This window comes from Phascolarctos cinereus, unplaced genomic scaffold, assembly GCF_003287225.1.
Source record: "Phascolarctos cinereus isolate Bilbo 61053 unplaced genomic scaffold, phaCin_HiC Scaffold_8;HRSCAF=390, whole genome shotgun sequence".
In the NCBI taxonomy this organism is placed as follows: Eukaryota; Metazoa; Chordata; class Mammalia; order Diprotodontia; family Phascolarctidae; genus Phascolarctos; species Phascolarctos cinereus.
This window is the reverse complement of record NW_027556291.1, coordinates 5718636-5736921: the sequence shown is the minus strand read 5'-3', so window position 1 is coordinate 5736921 and position 18286 is coordinate 5718636. Positions and strand designations below refer to the sequence as shown.

The window sequence follows — 18286 nt, the reverse complement described above, 5'->3', positions numbered from 1 at the left end:
CCAGGGTACCAGCTGCCCAGCACTCTGCTTCAGACTTGGCTGTTTCTCCTTCGCAGGTCAAGGGCAGCCCAAGCAGCCACTTTCACTCTCCGCCCACAAGGCCCCAGCTTTGGAGATGAGAAATTCCGAAGACCCCCCAGCCACCCCAACTGTGCTACAGCGCCTGCTCCAGGAGCAGCTGCGCTATGGGAACCCCAATGATAATCGCAACCTCCTGGCCTTGCACCAGCAAGCCACAGGGAATGTGCCACCCTTCCCTGGTGGTGGGGGCGGGAGCCCTGGATCTCAGGGGGAAGGGCTGAACCCCCAAGATCACCAGCACCCACATCAGCATCAGCACCCACACCAGCACCCTCACGTGCACCAGCACCCACATGTGCACCAGCACCCACAGCAGCTCGGGGCCCATGCTGCCCGCCAGGAGCCCCAGGGCCAGGAGATCCAGGTGGACAACAACATCATGGAGAAGCAGCTGCCCTCCCGTAGGCAGAACAGCGAAGATCTGCCCACCTATGAGGAAGCCAAGGTCCAGTCCCAGTACTTCCGAGGCCAGCAGCATGCCAGTGTCGGGGCTGCCTTCTACGTCACTGGGGTCACTAACCAGAAGATGAGAACGGAGGGACGGCCAGCGGTACAGCGGCTCAACACTGGGAAGGTCCACCAGGATGAGGGGCTCCGGGATCTCAAGCAAGGCCACGTCCGCTCCCTAAGTGAGCGCTTGATGCAGCTGTCGCTGGCCACCAGTGGGGTCAAAGCTCATGCCCCCGTGACGAGCTCTCCACACTCCCCACCACAGCCTGGCGACCTCTACAAAAACCCCGCTGGTTCCAGTGACTATTATAAGAACCCAGGACCAGCACCAACCCAGCCCAGCCTGAAGGTCATGGAGCATCGGGGCCCCCCTCCTGACTATCCCTTCAAGGGCATGCCCAACCCAGCTTTGGTCTGCAAGCCCCAGGAAGCCGGGCACTTCTTCAGTGAACATCGTCTGAGCCAGCCTGGGAGAATGGAGGGGCCCGTGATGAGGTACCAGCATCCCCCTGAGTATGGAGCAAGCAGGTGAGCAGTGTCTCTGCCCTGCACAGCTCTGCCTGTCCATACTGTCTCCTGGGGCTCTCCTTTAGCTTGGGGGCGCTTTCACAGATGGGATGGGGAAGAAACTCAGTGAGTGGGGGGGGGGATGGCTCAGTAAAGCAGCTCTCTTCTTGTCTCATCCCCCAACCGTTATTTATTAAATGCCTGCTACATAAGTCACTCTGAAGCTCCAGTGCTGAACTGTGGATGTGGATCTCTGCAGTTTCTTAGTGAGGGGTACTGTGGACCTCAAGGAATGTTCTCTTCCATCTTGTAAAATGCTGAGGACACACTAGTTCCATCCTGCTGCTCACCCCAGTTTGGCTGTCTCTCTGCCTTTGGCTAGGGAAGGTGGCTGAAAATCTTGGCCGCTCTAGAGTGGGCCTGCTGGCTTCACCAAGCTCCATTGAGAGGAGAGAGGCCAGTCAGCCTTGGAGTTAGGAAGACCTGCTGCAAGTCTGGCTCATGACACACATCGGTCTTTCATTGCTTCCCCTCCCTGCAATGAGAGAAAACGCAGCTGTAGGTCTGAAGGCTCAGGACCCAAACAACCTAGAATTATTGGGGTATTCCTCTTGGTAGTACAGTAGAGAGAGCAGTGGAGTCATCAGAGGAACCTGGGCTCTGTTCCTGCTTATTAGCTCCACAACCTTACCCTCTCTGGAGCTAAGGACCTTCTGCTCTAAAATCAAGGCAATGGCTTAGGAGCCATTCTCTAAGGGCCCTTATAGACCAAATCCCATGGGCATTGAGCTCTGCTACTTGTCCCACCTTTCTCCTCTTACTGGATTGGCCAGCAAGCAAAGAGCCTTTTGTCCTGAAGTCCCCGAGGGGGTCTCTGGAGAAGAGGCCCCTTTAGGGAAAGACTAGGGTGAAGGTAAAGCATGAGCCCTGGGATTTCCTTAACCCCCACTAGCCTCTTCTGCAGGATTTTCAAAAGTCAAATCCTTCTTGAGCCACTGTCTTGGTAAGGGTCTTGGAGCAGGAAATGGGTCACTGGACAGTGCCAATCTGGGTCCTCCCCCGCTGTGCCTGATGAAGCAGGAAGAGGTGGGAGCGGTGGCTAGGCTGGCTTCATTGATGAACAAGCCCCTCAGACCAGGGTGGCATCTGTGTAGCTCAGGGAATTCTGGGGGGCTGGGGGTGTCAAGGAATTTTCTGGTGTTGGTTTAGGAGAGAATCTCAGTGTCTTGGGCTGGGGTGGGGGTGGGGAGGGAGGGCAGAATCTCAAGCCAGCGTCTAAGTAGCCCACCCACCTTCTCAGGAAAGCTATTTTCAGAACTCATTCCCCAGTATTGTTTGTGATCTGAACCGACTCCCACAGCATTTAAAACTTGAATCTGGATGGGGGAAAAGCCCTTTGATCTGCCTAAATAAATAATAAAGAGCCCAGAGAGGGAAATTTCCCCCCCTCCCTTCCATTACTGATTAAACCACTGGGAAAATTTAGTTGCAGAAATTCCACGAGAATAACTTTGCCTTGTCTCTTCCCCCCTCAGCTATCTGCTGATTTCTCCATCCCGGAAAAAGCCAATCCGGGAAAATCGGCCTCTTAGCAAGATTTCTTTCCGTGGGTATGCCTCGTGTGGCCCTGTGTGCTGCTGGCTGGGGGCTCTGTTTCTGTCACTTGGGGCTGTGAAGTGATGAGAGCTAGGCCCCTTTTGGGGTGGAGAATGTTTTGGCTTTGTTCTAAGTGGACTCTGACTGTGTGGGGGAAGAGGTGCTCCTTCGAAGGGTCTAGGAAAGCAGGCAGGGCGTGGTGGTTGAACAGGGCTGCCGGACCAGCTCCGGCCAAACCCCGCTTATGGAGGCCAGGCTGGGCTGCCTCTGCCTTGTGGGGACCTCTGTTTGCTGTAGCCCAGTTGGCTTTGCAAGGAAGCCCAACAATTAAAAGTGGAAATTTGGGCCTTAATCCGCAAATGACAGAGCTGGGCATAGAGAGGACCCCTTGAGTAAATTGCTGCTAAATCCTTCTCTGCTAGGGAGGCTCCGAGAACGTCTGGAGATTAGCTGGGGAGCCCAAGAGAAAAAAAGAATCCTTTTATTTCCCTCCTCCTCCCCTCCTTCCCACCCCCCCCCCCGCAAAAAAAAAAAAAGAAAGAAAAGAAAAAAGAAAAGAAAGAAGAAGAATCGGTATGGGAGAACTTTTGGAGTCGGCAAAAGCGTCCGTGGCCATTTAGCCAAAGCCCTGCCGCAGAGTCCCCCTATGAGGCAGAAGGCGGCAAAAGAAAGGCCGCGCACCGGAGCCTGGCTCAGGACAGAGCCCTCCAGATGGGAGTCCAGGCTCCAAACCTTTGTCCGCCTTGATGCCTGAGCTCTTTCTGAACACTAGGGTTATACATTGATTGAATGCTTTGTTAAGCAAAGAAAAGAAGAAAACCTTTTGGGAAAAAAAAAGATTATTTTTGTTTATAAAGAAAGCAGCCATCTCCTTTCAATTGTTGAACTCTTGCCCAGGTCTGAGGTTTCTTTCAATCATTGTTAAGTGGAATTTAAGAGCGACCTTAGAGAACAGCTTGTACAAGAGAAGGCAGCCTTCAGGAATGCCCGGCCCTGTCTGATTCACCACTGGAGAGGCTGGGAAAGAAAGGACCGCAGTTCCTGTGGCGAGGTTCAGTTGGGTTCCAGGCTGTTGGCTTCACCTGTGCACTGGTGCCAGTGTGTGCCTGCCGGGACCAACATAGATGTGAGTGTGTGTGAGAGTGTCTGAGGAAGAGCAGGCAGGGTACCTGGATGGAGCGATCCAGTGTCTGACTGCTTGGGGACTGGGGGGCCTCTGAGGATCATGTGATGCTATTGTCTGTGCCTGCTTGGTTAATGTTGCAGTGTGGGGAGCTATTCAACCCTGTTGGCTTCAATGAGGTGCTTAGGGATCTTACCCAGGTGGGCTGCCTGAGGGGGGAGGGGGAGAGAGGTTTTCAGGTCTCCCTCTTGCCACAAAGCTGTGTTAATGCCGTTCAGCTTTTCTTATCTGGGTGGCTGCTGGGATCCAGATGGAATTTGGCAAGGAAGTCCGTTCCTTTTCACAATAGTCAGTAAATGGAGATCTGTGTTATAGTACTCTTCCTTTCTGTTTACAGCCTGGAGAAACTGAGGCGCAGCTGCTTCTTCTCAGTTTGCCCCTGGGGAGAGACCAGACTCCTCAGCTGGATCGTCCAGACTGTGTGGTCTGGCCGGGGGTGGGGGTGGGGGGCTGGGGATGGTGGTTGGGGGGGGGGAGGCAAAGGCTCCAGAAACCTAGAAGAGGTTAGATGGTGAATGTTGCCTGATTGGGCCCAGGAGAGCCAGAGAGAAGCCTGGTTCTGCTCTTGGGCTACAGGCCTGAAAGAGAATATCCCCTTAGGACCCAAGCCCCCCCAACTGCTGCAGCTTGCCTTGAACTTGAGAGGAGCTCAGCTCCCAAGGCCGGTATGTTATAGCCTTCAAAGCAGGCCAGCAGCATGAACCCCACACAGAGTAGAGGTGGCCCTTGAGTGGCTGAGCCTGACAATGAGACCAGAGATGCCATCTGTTTCCTTGGGCAAGTGTGAGTTTCTGTGGAGTGTACCGAGTGCGCCTAGGCTCCCTCCCCTCCCCTTCCAGCAGCCACATTATTAGGACTCCACACTAAGCTTCCTGAAGGCAGGGGCTGTGTCTGATCTCTCCCCCCCCCTCCCCCACCCCAAGTTGGCAGGGCCTAGCAGAGCAAGTGGGGTCACTGAGGCACTAATTGAATTTGTTCTGGGATCTTTTGTCTCCATACAGAAATCCACATAGCCACCCTTCTGAATTTACAAGGCAGTTTGTTTTCCCTAATGCTTCCATTCACAGGCATTCTCTCCTGTAGTCCTTAAAGGGGGTCTGGGAGGTAGGTGAAGCTGATATCAATCTGAATACACAGTGGCTAAACGACCTGCCCCAATCCCAGGTCAGTTGGGAGAGGCGGCTGGGGAGGAGAGCCCCACCTGCATAAGGCTGTTCTTCTGTTTACTTTCTATTTGTTGGGCCTTTTGTTTTCTAAAATAGATAGAGTGAGATTTCACTGCCAGCATCCGGAGAAACTCCCAAGCACTGCTAGTAGGGGGAGGAGCCCAGGAGAAAAAGATGGTAGAATTCTCAAGAGGAAATTAGGCGAGCCACCCACTACCACCCCCCTGGTGAAGGGGGTCAGTGCTTGGAGTTTGTAGGAAGGAAGGGTCCACTTGGCCCTCCACAGTACAGTAGAACTGGGACTCTTTGTCATCAGTATCCAATGGAGTGACGAGCAGGTTAGGCACTGAGCACTTCTTAAAAAAGCATGTCTGGAGTTAGGAGGCTGCTGAGAGCGTTGGGTTCTGGGGGAACCTTGTTCTTTGACTGTCTGGATGATTGGATGCCCCTGTTGAAGAAATGGGCCTGGAGTTCTTTGGGAAGCATCTATCTGTGCTCCCCTTGTTTGCCCTTGGCTACATTGGAGAGGTCTGTTTCTTTCACTCTCACTAGGGTGTGTCCCAGGCTACCCACTGGCCTCACTTGGCAAGTTAGACCTGCTCCCCACACTTCTGCAATGCGTCTAGCTAGAAGGGCCTCCCTCTTATCGGTTCTGTTTTTACTATGTGTTTGTGCTCTGCTTCTTAGGAGCCAGGGAAAAGAATTGGAGGGGTGTGCTCCTAGACTACTCCCGAACCCTAGGTCTGGGGAGAAGGAAGATGAGCCACCATCAGGGCCCCTCCTGATGAATCCCATGGACACCAAGTATCTGTGAGTTGGAGTGGGTGCCTAGGCCTCCAAATGCAGTCATTCAGGTCTCGTGGTGAATGACTTTCCTAGGAAATAATACTTTTTGGACACTGGCAGCAGTACGTTTAATCTGCCCTAGGGCGACAAGGGCTAGGCTCTGTGCTAGGCACTGGGCATACCAAAGGGAAATGCACAACCGTCCTGCCCTCAAGGACCTTCTGTTCTTCTAGTCATGTGGCCCCACCCCCTACATGAAAGAAAAGACAGTGGTTCTATCACTAGAACTCACCCTGTATGGCAGCATAGCTCAGAATTCTCAGCGATACACAGGGCCATCGGGTCAGCTGCCAGTGACGATATGGAGCAAAGGGCCTTGGGGTTGGCAGTCAGGCTAGTCCCAGCCCTGCCACCAACTCACCATGGAACCCTTGGCCTGAGTCACTTGTCTCTGGACCTCGGTTTCCCCTTTTGTAAAGTGAGGCCTTGGTCTAGCTGATGTGGACGTGCCCCTCCTGCCCTGCGGTTCTCTGACTATATCTGAAACATGGTGCCGGCCTTTGGGACAGCACGGGGCAGTAGCTGCTCAGTGCTCTTGGTATGTTGGCATCTCTTTTGGAGTAGCCTTCAGATTCTGGCCTTGGGGGACTACTGGGGACAGTGTAGGAGACCCTTAATAAGTGTTTGGCAAGCCAATGAGTGAACATGGGCCACACCTTCTAACGTGATGTCCATCTGCAGCGTTAGGCAACACTTAGGTTCAGATCCTTGGATTGAGAACAATGGTGAGAAGGGTGAGCAATATAGAAGATTCTTCAGAGACTCAAGCAGATGGCAGGGCTGAGTCACTCCTCAGTCAGAACCGAGGCCCAGTGATGGGGAAGACCAGGGCATAGCCCCTTTGATGAAAATCCATCCCCACTGCTCACAGAAGTGACCCAAGCATGTGCCAGGACATTAGCCTTTTCCAGACCGTGGGCCTGAGCTAGGGGCAGCAGTGACCATGGGGGAAATGGAGAGATGCTATGAAATAGCTGAAAGAGACCTGAACTTGGAACCTAGAAAAATCTGCTCCTGACACTATTAACTCTCCCCACGGAGCCCCTCTGAGCTTTGGTTTCCTCATCTGTAAAATGTGGATGCAGCTGCTGATGTTTGTGCTACTTCCTTCCCGGAGGGCTTATGGGAGAAGGCTCTTCTAGATTCATTTGTCCTGGGACGGTGGGTTTGATACTAATTCCAACTCTAAGTCTAATCCCAAGCACTGTCCTCCATGTCTGGAGCACACAGACAAAGGACTTGATGTTTAAAGTGCATGGATTGCCTGGTTGGATTGTGACCCTTCCCTGCCCCCCCAATACTGCTCCCTGCTCCTCTCCCTGACCTCTTTGCTGCAGAACTTACCTGATGTGTTCTTCATGCTTTTCAGGCCAGCCCAGGACATCTCACTGCAGCCAAGGACCCCTCACCAGCATAGCCCCACATCCTCTGTGACATCACTGGGGTCCTTGAACCTGCTGCAGTCTCCACCAGCAACCAGGCCATCACCTGCCCAGCAGCACCCCCTGAGCCTAAACCAAGGAGAGCCCAACCACTCTCTCCTGCCTAGGCCTCAGCAGCCAGGAGAAGCCTACTCAGCCATGCCTCGGACTCAGCAGCTACCCTCCCCTTACCAGCCCATGCTATCGGACCCCTATGCCATTGTCTTCAGAGCCCAGCAGATGGTGGAGGTTCTCTCTGAGGAAAACCAGTCCCTACGGCAGGAGCTAGACACTTACTATGAGAAAATTACAAAGCTGCAGAAGGTAAAGAGTTCCAATGGGGAAGAGCATTCTAGGTATGAGGCACAGCTTAAGCAAAGCCTTGGAGGTGGGAAATGAAATATCATTCCTTAGATGTTTTCGCAAGACCTTTTTCCTGCAGCCCCAGTTCCAATATGATTTTTTTTAAAAGCTGGGAGAATCTATTTCCTGCTGCAACCACTCCTCCCCAACTTAGCGACATGATGTATGTGGGGGGGTGGGAATGGAGGGGCAGGAGCCTTAGTTTCTCCAAAGCTATGTGACTGATGACAGCTTGGGGCCAGTAGCCTCTTTGTATCTGAGGCCCACTGCTCTTAAACACTCCTACCAGTCAGGCCCCCTGACTCTTGACTTCTCAGGGAGGCCAGTGAATGGAACCATGCCTTTGCCAACTTGTAGCCCTCTCTGTTCTGTGGCTCACTGTCCCTACCTCCATGTGAGCACTTTGGGAGAGGAGAGCCTCATGTGTGTGTTATGGGTAGGGAGGCTCCAGGGTGCTGTTCTCTGCCAATGTCCTTAGGAGACTCTCAAGGGGAGAAGTTGCAAGGGTCTGGTTGTTTAACACTGTATCAGGCTCCTAAAAACGGACCACCTGGGGAGAGAGAGATGGGAGCCAGTCACGTTAACGAGGTTGCCATCCATGGCCTCTCCCATTATGCCCACAGTGTCTAGTTTAGCCTCCTGAGTTAGCTAAGCTGGTTAATGGTTGACATCTTTCTTGAGCTGCCAAGACGCCTTGACTCCAGGAGGAAGTTAGTACCCTGAGAGGGGTTGGTAAAGAGAGAATGTGCTAGGGAGTGGTTGCCTCACATTTGGCGATGGGGTACCAGGGAGCTACCAAAGCAGGGGCCCATGTTCCCCCACTCCTTCACCCCGGAGTCCTTCCATGTTCTCAATCTCTTTTCCAGAAGTATGGTCAAGCTCTCCATGGGGAGGGTAGAAGGAACGCAAGGGGGAGGAATCAAAGTGTGGCCCAGCTGAAGGGCCATGGAGGGTCTGGTGGGCATAGATATGCTTCTGTGACCATCATGGGGCCATAGATAGAGCTGAGGGGAGCCTTTGAGACCATCTGATCTAGTCCCTTCATCACACAAAGAGGGAGCCCAGAGGAAGGGCATGACATGTTTAAGGGCACATAGGTAGAGAATAGCAGAGTTAGTTGCAGACCCAGGTCCTGTAACTTCAAGGGCTGGTAAGGTAGGGAGAACAAAGGTTAAGGGAGAAATGCTTGTGTGGGACCCATGCACTGCCCAGTTTGTTGGGTGGGTCCCTGGCCAGCAGCCTGCATGGCTACCTAGCTGCCCCACTGGCTGCCCCATAAGACTTCTAATGCTTTTGGAATGTCTGGCCTCAGATCCCCAGTGAGGGTTGGGCCAAGGGGCTAAGCCCTTCCCCATTCCCTAGCCCCAGTCTTCTTTCATACAGCCATGACAGTCCTGTATGTATGGTGGAGACCTCCAGGATCCCTGATTCTATCAAATCTTGATTCTTGATAAGGAAAATGGTTGTGAACTGGGCCAAATTTGATAAGGGACAGAGGACCTGACTGGAGGGGGCTAGGTCAGGGCTGTCTTCCTTGGTTTCATCTGGACTCTGGATGTCCCCAGGTAAGACGCAGACTTGTTTTCTAAGCTTCCATCTCATTTTCTGAGGGTTGAAAGAATATCCCAACCTAGGGGCTGGTGCTCAAGGCGAGGCTCTTTGATCCCAACTCTGGGATATTGTGGGACCTTAGGTAGATTATTCGGTCTTTCTGTGGTAAAATGGAACAAGTCATTTGTGCTCCCCTCCCCTTATGGCAGGGATCTTGTAAGTAGGATGACATGATGCTTGTGCAGGTCACTGAGAGCTCACCACCTTCCTTAGGGTGGACCAGTGGTTGGCACATAGTAGACACTTGACAAAGGCCTGTTAACTTGGTGACCAGACAGCCTTCAAGACCCCTTTCAACTCTGAGATTCTCTATGTAGGACAAATTAGGGCCATTTTGTTTTTTCAGCTGGGCCAAACCAAGGTCTTGGTAAACTCCTAATTTACCTTGACCCTGAACCCTCTGGAATGGCGAGCTCTCCTGGTGGGCACATTAGCACTTACTCTTTTTTTTTTAAAATAATATTTCTCCCCAATTACATGTAAAAACAATTTTTAGCATTTTTTTTTTTACGTTTTGAGTTCCAAATTCTGCTTCCCTCTCTCCCCTCTCCCCTCCCTGAAATAGTAAGCAATCTGATATAGGTTGTACATAGGCAATCATGTAAAACATATTTCATATTAGTCATTTTATGGAAGAAAACTTGAACCCAAAAAAAATGAAAGAAGGAAAGAAAGCTTAAAAAAAAAGTGTGCTTCGATCTGCATTCAGACTCCGTAGTTCTTTCTCTGGACGTGCATTTTCCTTCCTGAGTGATTGCCTTGGATCATTGTATGCTAAGAATAGCAAAGTCATTCACAGTTGATCATCACACAATGTTGCTATTGCCGTGTACAACGTTCTCCTGGTTCTCCTCACTTCATTCAGCATCAGATCGTATAAGTCTTTCCAGGTTTTTCTGAAGTCAGCCTGTTCATCATTTCTTATAGCACAATAGTATTCCATTACATTCATATACCACAACTTGTTCAGCCATTCCCCAATGGACGGGCATCCCCTCCATTTCCAATTCTTGTCCACCACACAAAGAGCCCACACATGTGGGGCCTTTTCCCTTTTCTTTGATCTCTTTCGGGTACAGCCCTAGTAGTGCTATTGTTAGCACTCACTCTTGCTCCCTGAATGTCTGTATCAAGCTGGAGGCTGACCCATTCTTCTCCCTCCCATGCCCTAAAACATTATTGCTAAGTCTCTATTCTGTTTTGGTCCCCTTTTTAGCTGGAGACAGAAATCCAGCGTGTCTCGGAGGCCTATGAAAACCTAGTGAAGACCTCTTCCAAGAGAGAGACCCTGGAGAAGGCCATGAGAAACAAACTTGAGGGGGAGATCCGCAGACTCCATGACTTTAATCGAGACCTTCGAGGTGAGGTTCCCTGCCTGCTGGCGCAGCACTTGGTCATCAGAGCCTGGGGAATTTGGGGAAAGAGCTGAAGAATGGGACATGGACAGTTGAAATATGGGCCATCTGGCAGTGGTAGTCAGTTCCAGGGCATGAAAGTCTGGGGGTGAGATTCGAGAAATTAGTTAGATTCATGCTTGATAGATAGAGGACTTCGGAATCATCAAGTCATGCCCCCCCCCATTTTACAGGGGCAGAAGGCCAGAGACTTACCCAAGGTCACACAAGTGGGATTGGAATCTGGGGTTCATGACTCCAAATGCACAATTCTTTCTTCTGCATCTCCTTTTCTTTCCAGCTGGGAAGAACCTGCCGAAATAGCCAGTCCTGAGTAAAGGGAGCTCAGAAATGACCTGGAAGAGCATACTCTGCTCCCAGGGTGGCCCCAGTGAGAACGAGAGAACAGTTCCTGCTTGGGGCCCCTGCTCCCTCCCTCTCGTCTGCCCAGTGGAGTGTGTGCACGCATGTGCACATGTGTGGATGCATGTGTACACACGTGTGTGCGGGTGTGTGGGATGTGTGTGTGAGAGAGACAAAGACAGGGAGAGGGGAGAGACAGACAGACACTGACACAATGGGGAGGGGCAGCCTGTCCCAGCTCTACGGCCCTCCTAAGGAGCACAGGCGGCTCTCCCCTTGGACAGCCTCTGGTTCCTGATGGTCTTTTTTGTCTCTTCAGTGAAAGAATGGGGGATTTTCTGGGGAGGGCCCTGTGTGGAGGTGACATAAGTTGGCATGCCTCTAGACAGCCACTCTCCCTGGCCTGCCCCAATCAGGGCTCACAGGAGGGGCTTAGCCCCAGGTAGCTCTAGTAGACCCTCTCTGCTTTCGCCTCTAACTTACAAGCCCAGGCCTCCTTAGAATCCTATCTTCTTGAAAACAGAGTACCTTAGGCGAGTCACCTGAGGGTGGATGGAGGACCCTGGGATTATTTGAGCCTGAAAAGAGCAAATGTAGGAAAGCCACAGCAGCTGTCCTCCAGGTTTGAAGGACTGCTCCAGAGGCGGGACAGAGGCCACTTCCTTGTGAGCCACACAAGCTGAGTACCCACTGGGCAGCTCAGCCTCCAAGGCCATAGGCTAGAAGGGACCATACAGGTCCTCCAGCCAAGCGGCCTCATTCAACCAAGGTCCAGGGAGCTCACCTGATCTCACACAGCCCCTGAAATTCAGTACTTCTGTCCCTGGTTCCCTCTCCAGCTTGTTTCCTTCTCTGTAAACTGGGGAGAGGCAGAATTGGGCCTCATGATCTCTAAGCCTTTTTCATAGACTCACAGGGTCAGAGCTGGAAGGGAGCTCAGAGGCCACCAAGGGGAGGAAACTGAGGCTGAAAAAGGCAAAGTACTTTGCCCAGGGTCACTGTTAATAAGTCAACATTTATTAAGTGCCCACTATGTGCCAGGCACTGTGCTAAGTGCCTTTATAGTGAGTGGCAAAGTTGGCATTAGAACCTGGTTCTTCTAACTGCCTTCCATGGTTCTCATCTGCTTTAATCACAGGGAGGCACAACTTTGTCAGGGATCTTAGAAGGCATCTAGGCCCAACCAGGGCTTCAATGCCCCTAATGAGGGGCCGTCCATCCCTCTAAAGCTGTCCTCATAGGTGAACCCACTCAGGGCTCATCCCCAGGCAGCCCAGATTACGTTGGACTGTTCTCATTGGCAGCAAGTTTTTCCTTCCATGGAGACTGAATTTGGCTCCCCACACCTTTCCCCTGCTGTTGCTCGTCCTGCCCCCTGGGGCCAAGCTGAGCAAGCTGCTGCCAGTTCCAACATTCCAAAGGCTCTGGGCTGTCCTGGGGATGAGCCTCTTGAGGCCCGTCCTCTTGGGTCATGGTGCTTGATTGTTTTCACAACATGGAGGCGGCATCATGTGGTCTTCCCCTCTTTCTCCCTGGTGAGCCAACTTCCTTTGGGGGCTCAGGTTTGGGGTCATATATTTCTAGTCCCCCATTCTTGGGTTTGGCAAGAAGGAGCAAGCTAATGTCTGTCAGGGTCTGTGTCTAAGGGGCGAGAAGCCTATGTGGTCAGAAGCCAGTGTGCTGGTCCCTGCTGAGTGACCCTCTCCAATCCCACAGAGCGAATGGAGACAGCCAACAAGCAGCTTGCTGAGAAGGAGCAGGAGGGCTCAGAGGACACCCGGAAGACCATCTCCCAGCTCTTCGCACAAAGTGAGTGGGTGAGCCGGGGACTCAGGCTCCAAGGCGGCCTGAAAGTGGACTGGCCTGGCCACCAGAAGAGCCATGTGGACTAGAGAGCCTAGAGCTCTGCTGGGAAGTGAGGGGTGGGGTGAGGGCATGACAGGGAAGACTTTAGGGATAAGGCTCCTGCCCCCTCTCCCCCCCTCCACTGGTCCTGTTCAAGTGGGGATCCCTGAGCAGGACTCTTTCAGTCATGAGAGCCCATGAGCTGCATCTGGATGATGCCAGGGCATTGCCCTGGCTGGAGGCAGGCCCTGCTGTGGCCACAGTTGGCTTGTGGTTGGGGAAGGAGGAGCCTGGGCCTGCCTCCTAATAGCCTTTCATTGTCTCTGAAATGCCCTTTGGTTGATAACAGGGAATTCACCCTCCTTTCAGTGAGTCCATAATGGGCTCCACCCAGCCATACAAAACTGAATTCCTTCCAATTGCCTTAATCCCATGGGGGGAGGGGCAGAAGGGCGGCAGAGATGGCCCGGTGTGGCCCCAGCTGCTCCCCAAGGTACCCACTGGGGCTTGGCTCTGGCTGCCCTGAGTTGTGCTCTGCTTTGAAAACTGGGATCCCCCTCCCCCCACAGCCACCTCTTCCCTGAGTCGCCTGTTCCTCTGCCGGTAATCTTACTGAAAGGAATGCAGTTTGTCTGGTGTCAGGGGGCGGGAGGTTGCTGGCTCAGTGTCCAGGTTGGCTCCCTGATGGAGGCCAAAGTCTGTCCTCCACCAGGGCTGATGAAGCCTGGCTCTGCTGGCTGGATAAAAGGGTTGGAGCAGTGTCGAGCCCTGCAATGTTTCGGCCTAGAAGTGTCCCCAGATATGACAGACACATTTTCTGGCCAGGTGGGTTCGCCTCCTTTACAAATGGGATCAGCTGAGTGTGTGTGTCTCTCAAGCCCTGCAGTTGTAGGGTGGAAAATAAAGGGCCTGTTATATCTTAGCTTGACTCAGGCTGTTGGCAGGTGGGCAGGTGGGTAGTTGTACCCTGACATTCTGTCCCCCCTCTGCTTGGGGAGGTCTCATGTTGATGGAATTGTGACACATGGGCAAGAGATTCTGTCAACTAAGGGGATCGAGGCCTCCAGGTATAGCGACTTGGGACTCTTAGTACTTACTACTTATGCTATGTGCCCTTAGACAAGTTACTTACTCTCTGGCCTCAGTTTCCTCATCTGCAAAATGAGAGACATTTAAGGTTCCTTCTAGCTCTTTGAGGTGAACAGGGCAAGAATTACCTTTGTTTTAAGGTGAGGGCAACTGAGGCCCAGAAGAGGGCAAGCCTGGCCACATCTAGCCTGTTACCCCTGGCCCCACACAGCAAGTCAGAGCAGAACTGAGATGAGAGCCCAGAGCCCCTGACTCTTTGCCCAGTGTTCTTTCTACCATCCCCATCCTGCCCCAGAGCCAAACCCTAATGAAACATGGAGCCACCTCTTTGTAAGAAGGAAGAATTGGGGAATTGGGGAAAGGACTTGACTTGTGAGGGCTTCTCATAGAATGTAGGAGTCCTTGGCGGGGGTGGGGCAGGGGTGGAGAGTCAAAGCATGAGCCAACCTAGTTTGGACTGAGCTGGGTGCCAGAGTGGGGCCCAGTCAGACCCGGGCATGCACACAGGAGAGGACACTTTTCTGGACACTGTGTATTCTCCTCTGGAAAACCAGCGGGCTCTGGCTTCTCTCCCTGGACAGGGCTGTATGGAAGGAGAAGGGCAAAGCCCTACTCCTCCTTGTCCCGGCCTCCTGTCAGAAGCATCCAAGGGGAGAAGAAACAGGCCACCTAAGTGGGCCACGCCTGGGTGGTCTTGCCTTTCTGCCCATGCTGCCTTGAGCCAGTAGTTTGAGCCCTCCAGGAGGATAGGACAAGGCTGTGGCATTCATTAAGCCCTCATAGGATGCTGAGCACCCAAGCAAAGGGCCCTCCCTGCCAACCTGAACTTGATAGGGGCCTGAATCCAAAGAGCTGAGCTCAGACCTCAAGTTAGACAACTGCCCGCTTCCCACCTGTTCTCACCAGGTTTTTATTAACCTGCTTGGAAAAGGTCTTAGGGCTCTAATAGCTCGTGCCTCCAAAAGAATTTTCCACCCTGGACAGGGTGTGTGTGTGTGTGTGTGTGTGTGTGTGTGTGTGTGTGTGTGTGTGTGTGTGTGTGTGTGTGTCTGTCTGTCTGTCTGTCCACTTGACCCACAAATGAGTTCACGAAACAGACTTGTAAATGATCACGGAGCCACCTACCTAACATGGTCACTTCAAGATAGGGCCAAGGAGCTAAATCGGGAGATAAGTTGGCAAAGACTCAACTGCTGTCATTGGCCCCTGGGGCAGGTGGACAAGCTTGGGGGTGGGGGGAGATTCATGTTCAAAGGGTGGCAAGATATTGCCAAGTGGGGACTGAGGGAGTGGCATTGACTTGGTTTTCCATTCTAATTTTTAATCAATTTACTAGAAGTGATTTTGAACATTAGTTCGATCATTAAAGCATGGGTTGTGACTGTTTTCATTTAACTAAATGAAATGCAGCCCAGATGATGTCCTAGTGGCTTTGGAGTCAAACCCTCTAAAGCGCCATTCCTTTGGATAGCTTGATTTTCTCAGAGACTCTGTTTGTTTTTCCTTCAGGACCTTGGGCTGGTCTGGGGGCACCCTCCCTCGCCACTCTGGTGTTCTTGTCCTCTTCCCTCCTAGTTTGAGGAGCAAATGGGAGAAAGAATTCACCCAACAGATATTGGGGTATCTGCTGTCTAGATGCTCCTGTATGGGTTTAAATGGAAGACCCAGAGTCCTGGCACCTTCTTCCCACCTCCTACCCACCTTCTCGGCCCACTGGGAGCTGGCACGTAAGAGCCATAGGCCACAGAAAATGAGAGAAGGCATTGGGCACACAAGCAGAAAATGTTTGTTCATTTTGTTTTTTTGTTTGTTTCGTTTCTCTGGCCCATTCAGCCCACTTGGGGGACAAGGTCAGGGAGGCTGGGTACCTCCTCTCTGCTCAGAAGGCAGGAGGGTACCTTCTAATTGTGCCACCAGGCCTTTGAAAGATGAATACATTCCCAGGAGAGAAACAGATGCAGAGATTGGTGGGGTGGAGAGAAAGGGTGGGCAGTCAGACCCAGCAACATCTGGTCTCCAGGGAAAACCTAATTTCAGCCTTGCTCACAGCTCAGAAATAATGTTCCAGTTGAAAGGGCAGCATTGGGGGTTCAAGTATATTTTATTGGGTATCACATTTACTGGTCTAGTAGATGTAACAGCTTGAGGGGTGTGGCCTCTTCTCCTGTGTGTTAAGGAAGTGAGATGCAGCAGCCTTAAGCCATCTTCTCTACCTCTTAGTGCTCTGCCACCAACCTCTCTTGTTGGCGGCTTTAGCCTTTCATGGCACAGGACGGTGCTATTGACAGAGCAGCAGCCCGTGTTCCCATAGGCCTTTAAGGTTCACAAAGTGTCTGATCTCATTGAGGCCTTGTGACCCTGTGAGGTTGGCAGAACCTTTCCCCAGTGAGGAAACTCAGACCTGAAGAGGGAAGTGTCTGGGCCAGGGCCTCACAGCTAGACCCAGAGCCCTGTTGCAGCCAGCTCTCTCCAATTTTGTGCCATGTGGTGTCCCAACAGAAACAATGGCCACAAGAGCCAGTTGTGTGAGTTTGGTCAGGCAAGAACTTGGGTCTGGCCCAGGGTGGTGGTGGTAGTCGTGGTGGTGGTGACTCTCTCTTGTCCTGCCAGATAAAGAGACTCAGCGGGAGAAGGAGAAGCTGGAGATAGAGTTGACAGCTGTGCGCTCCACTAATGAGGACCAACGGCGCCATATTGAAATCCGGGATCAGGCCCTGAACAATGCCCAGGCCAAGGTGGTGAAGCTGGAAGATGAGGTATGGTCTGGTCTGGGGGGCAGGAAGAGACAGGGAACTCTATCTCCCATGTCCATGGCTCTTAGGGCCTGGCCACCTCCCAAGAGGATGGTACCATTGGGTGTGAGGCTTCTAAGGTACATCAGGGTACATATGGACCTTGCCCTTTGGCTGAGGATGCAAGGTGTCCATGCACAGAACATGTTGAAAAGACCCTACAGTGCCGTCTGGCCCTATGCCAGCCCTGGCTTAGATAGATCGATAAAGCATCTATTGAGCTCTTATTTTGTGCTAAGTGCTGGGGACCCAAATACCCCAAAGCAAGACAGTCCCTGGCCTCAGGGACCTTCCATTCTAGTGGGGGAATGCGACCTAGAAAGGAAAGCTGGTAAGGAGTTAGGCTTCACACATGGCAGCATGGTGTGGCCCGGAGCAGGAAGTGAGGTGGAGATAAGGCAAAAGGCTACCTATCAGAGCCAGGGGGCACAGGGGCAGAGTCCAGGTTGCCTGTGGGGAGGAGGTAGAGATGATGGACTGAGTAGAGGAGGCATGGCATTGAGGCTGGAAGTGTTGTAGAGGCCTGGACCCTGGTGAGCTAAGGCAAAAGTCAGAATAGTTCTTGTCTGCCCATCCCTCTGGTGGCTTGGCTTGACCCTGAGGGTTAGGGCGAGGATGGGGAAAGTAGAGAATTCCTGGGGCCAGATGGCACCCAAAGGTTGATCCCTGCCAGTGGACTTAGCATCTGGGCCACGTGGCTGGAATGTTGTGGTGTGGAGGGAAGATGGTGCTTTCCCTTTTGAATTGGGGAGGGAGTCGGGGTCTAGTGCTGGTAGCTGCTCCGGCAACCCTAAGTCCCTTGCTGATGAAATACTCTGGACAAATGGGGTTAGAGGTGGGGGTGATTGGTGGTAGGGGTTCAAGGGACTTGAGAGGGGAAGTTGGTAGGAGGGAAGGATGGCCAGTGTTGCTTTGTAGAGAGAAGTGTGGATAGCTGATGTATCTCCAGGTTGTATGTGTCTGGAATTCCTATCTGACCCAGGATCCTGGCCAGGCATCTGTGCATATGATACCTGGGATCTGAATCCCCCTGCCACAGGGTAGACTGTGGAAGATAAAACAGGGGCTCCCTCAGCACACTGATGGGTCTTTTGTGTCTTTGCTCTGACTTGGCTTCCGGAACTGTTCTCTTCATCAGTCTCTTTTTCCCCTCCCCTTTTCCTACCCCAAAGGGAAAGGGAAGAGGGTTCAGCCTCAGACATGGGGAGAGTCCCAAAGAGGACTGTGCTCGTGGCCAAAGAACCATGGGCTAGAGTGAGGTGAGCATCTGTGTGCCTGCAGGTTTGGCTTCGGGCAATCATTTCTGTGTTCCTGGCTTCAGCCTGTCCAGGGCTGTAGCATGCTTACAGTTTCTGACAGCCTTCCCAGGAGGTGGCCAAGTTCTCAGAGTAATCACTTATGTGAGGGAGCCTCAAGATGTCAAGGCAACAGGCTTCCACTGTCTGAGCCAGGAGGGACTTTTGAGAGCTCCACAAAATGAGGACAAGATGGAGGCCCAGAGAGGGGAGGGAGGGGACCTTTCCAAGGTCCTACAATGAGGCTTCGACCTGAAGTCTCCTGGCATTGTTCCCAGGCCATC

General features: G+C 52.4%; 1 protein-coding gene across 5 annotated transcripts in view; it reads left to right on the top strand.

Moving 5' to 3' along the window:
- Positions 1 to 18286, top strand: part of AMOT (angiomotin) — a 61444-nt gene that overhangs the window by 16806 nt on the left and 26352 nt on the right. For 2 of the 5 annotated variants that reach the window (XM_020980024.2, XM_020980027.2), the window contains exons 3-8: positions 57 to 1059; positions 5671 to 5793; positions 7199 to 7574; positions 10441 to 10585; positions 12698 to 12790; positions 16526 to 16671. In XM_020980024.2, the coding sequence (XP_020835683.1) occupies positions 116 to 1059; positions 5671 to 5793; positions 7199 to 7574; positions 10441 to 10585; positions 12698 to 12790; positions 16526 to 16671 (1827 nt within the window). In that variant the 5' untranslated portion in view covers positions 57 to 115. The remainder of the gene's footprint in view (positions 1 to 56; positions 1060 to 5670; positions 5794 to 7198; positions 7575 to 10440; positions 10586 to 12697; positions 12791 to 16525; positions 16672 to 18286) is intronic. The other 3 variants (XM_020980026.2, XM_020980029.2, XM_020980028.2) reach the window with 3 other exon arrangements.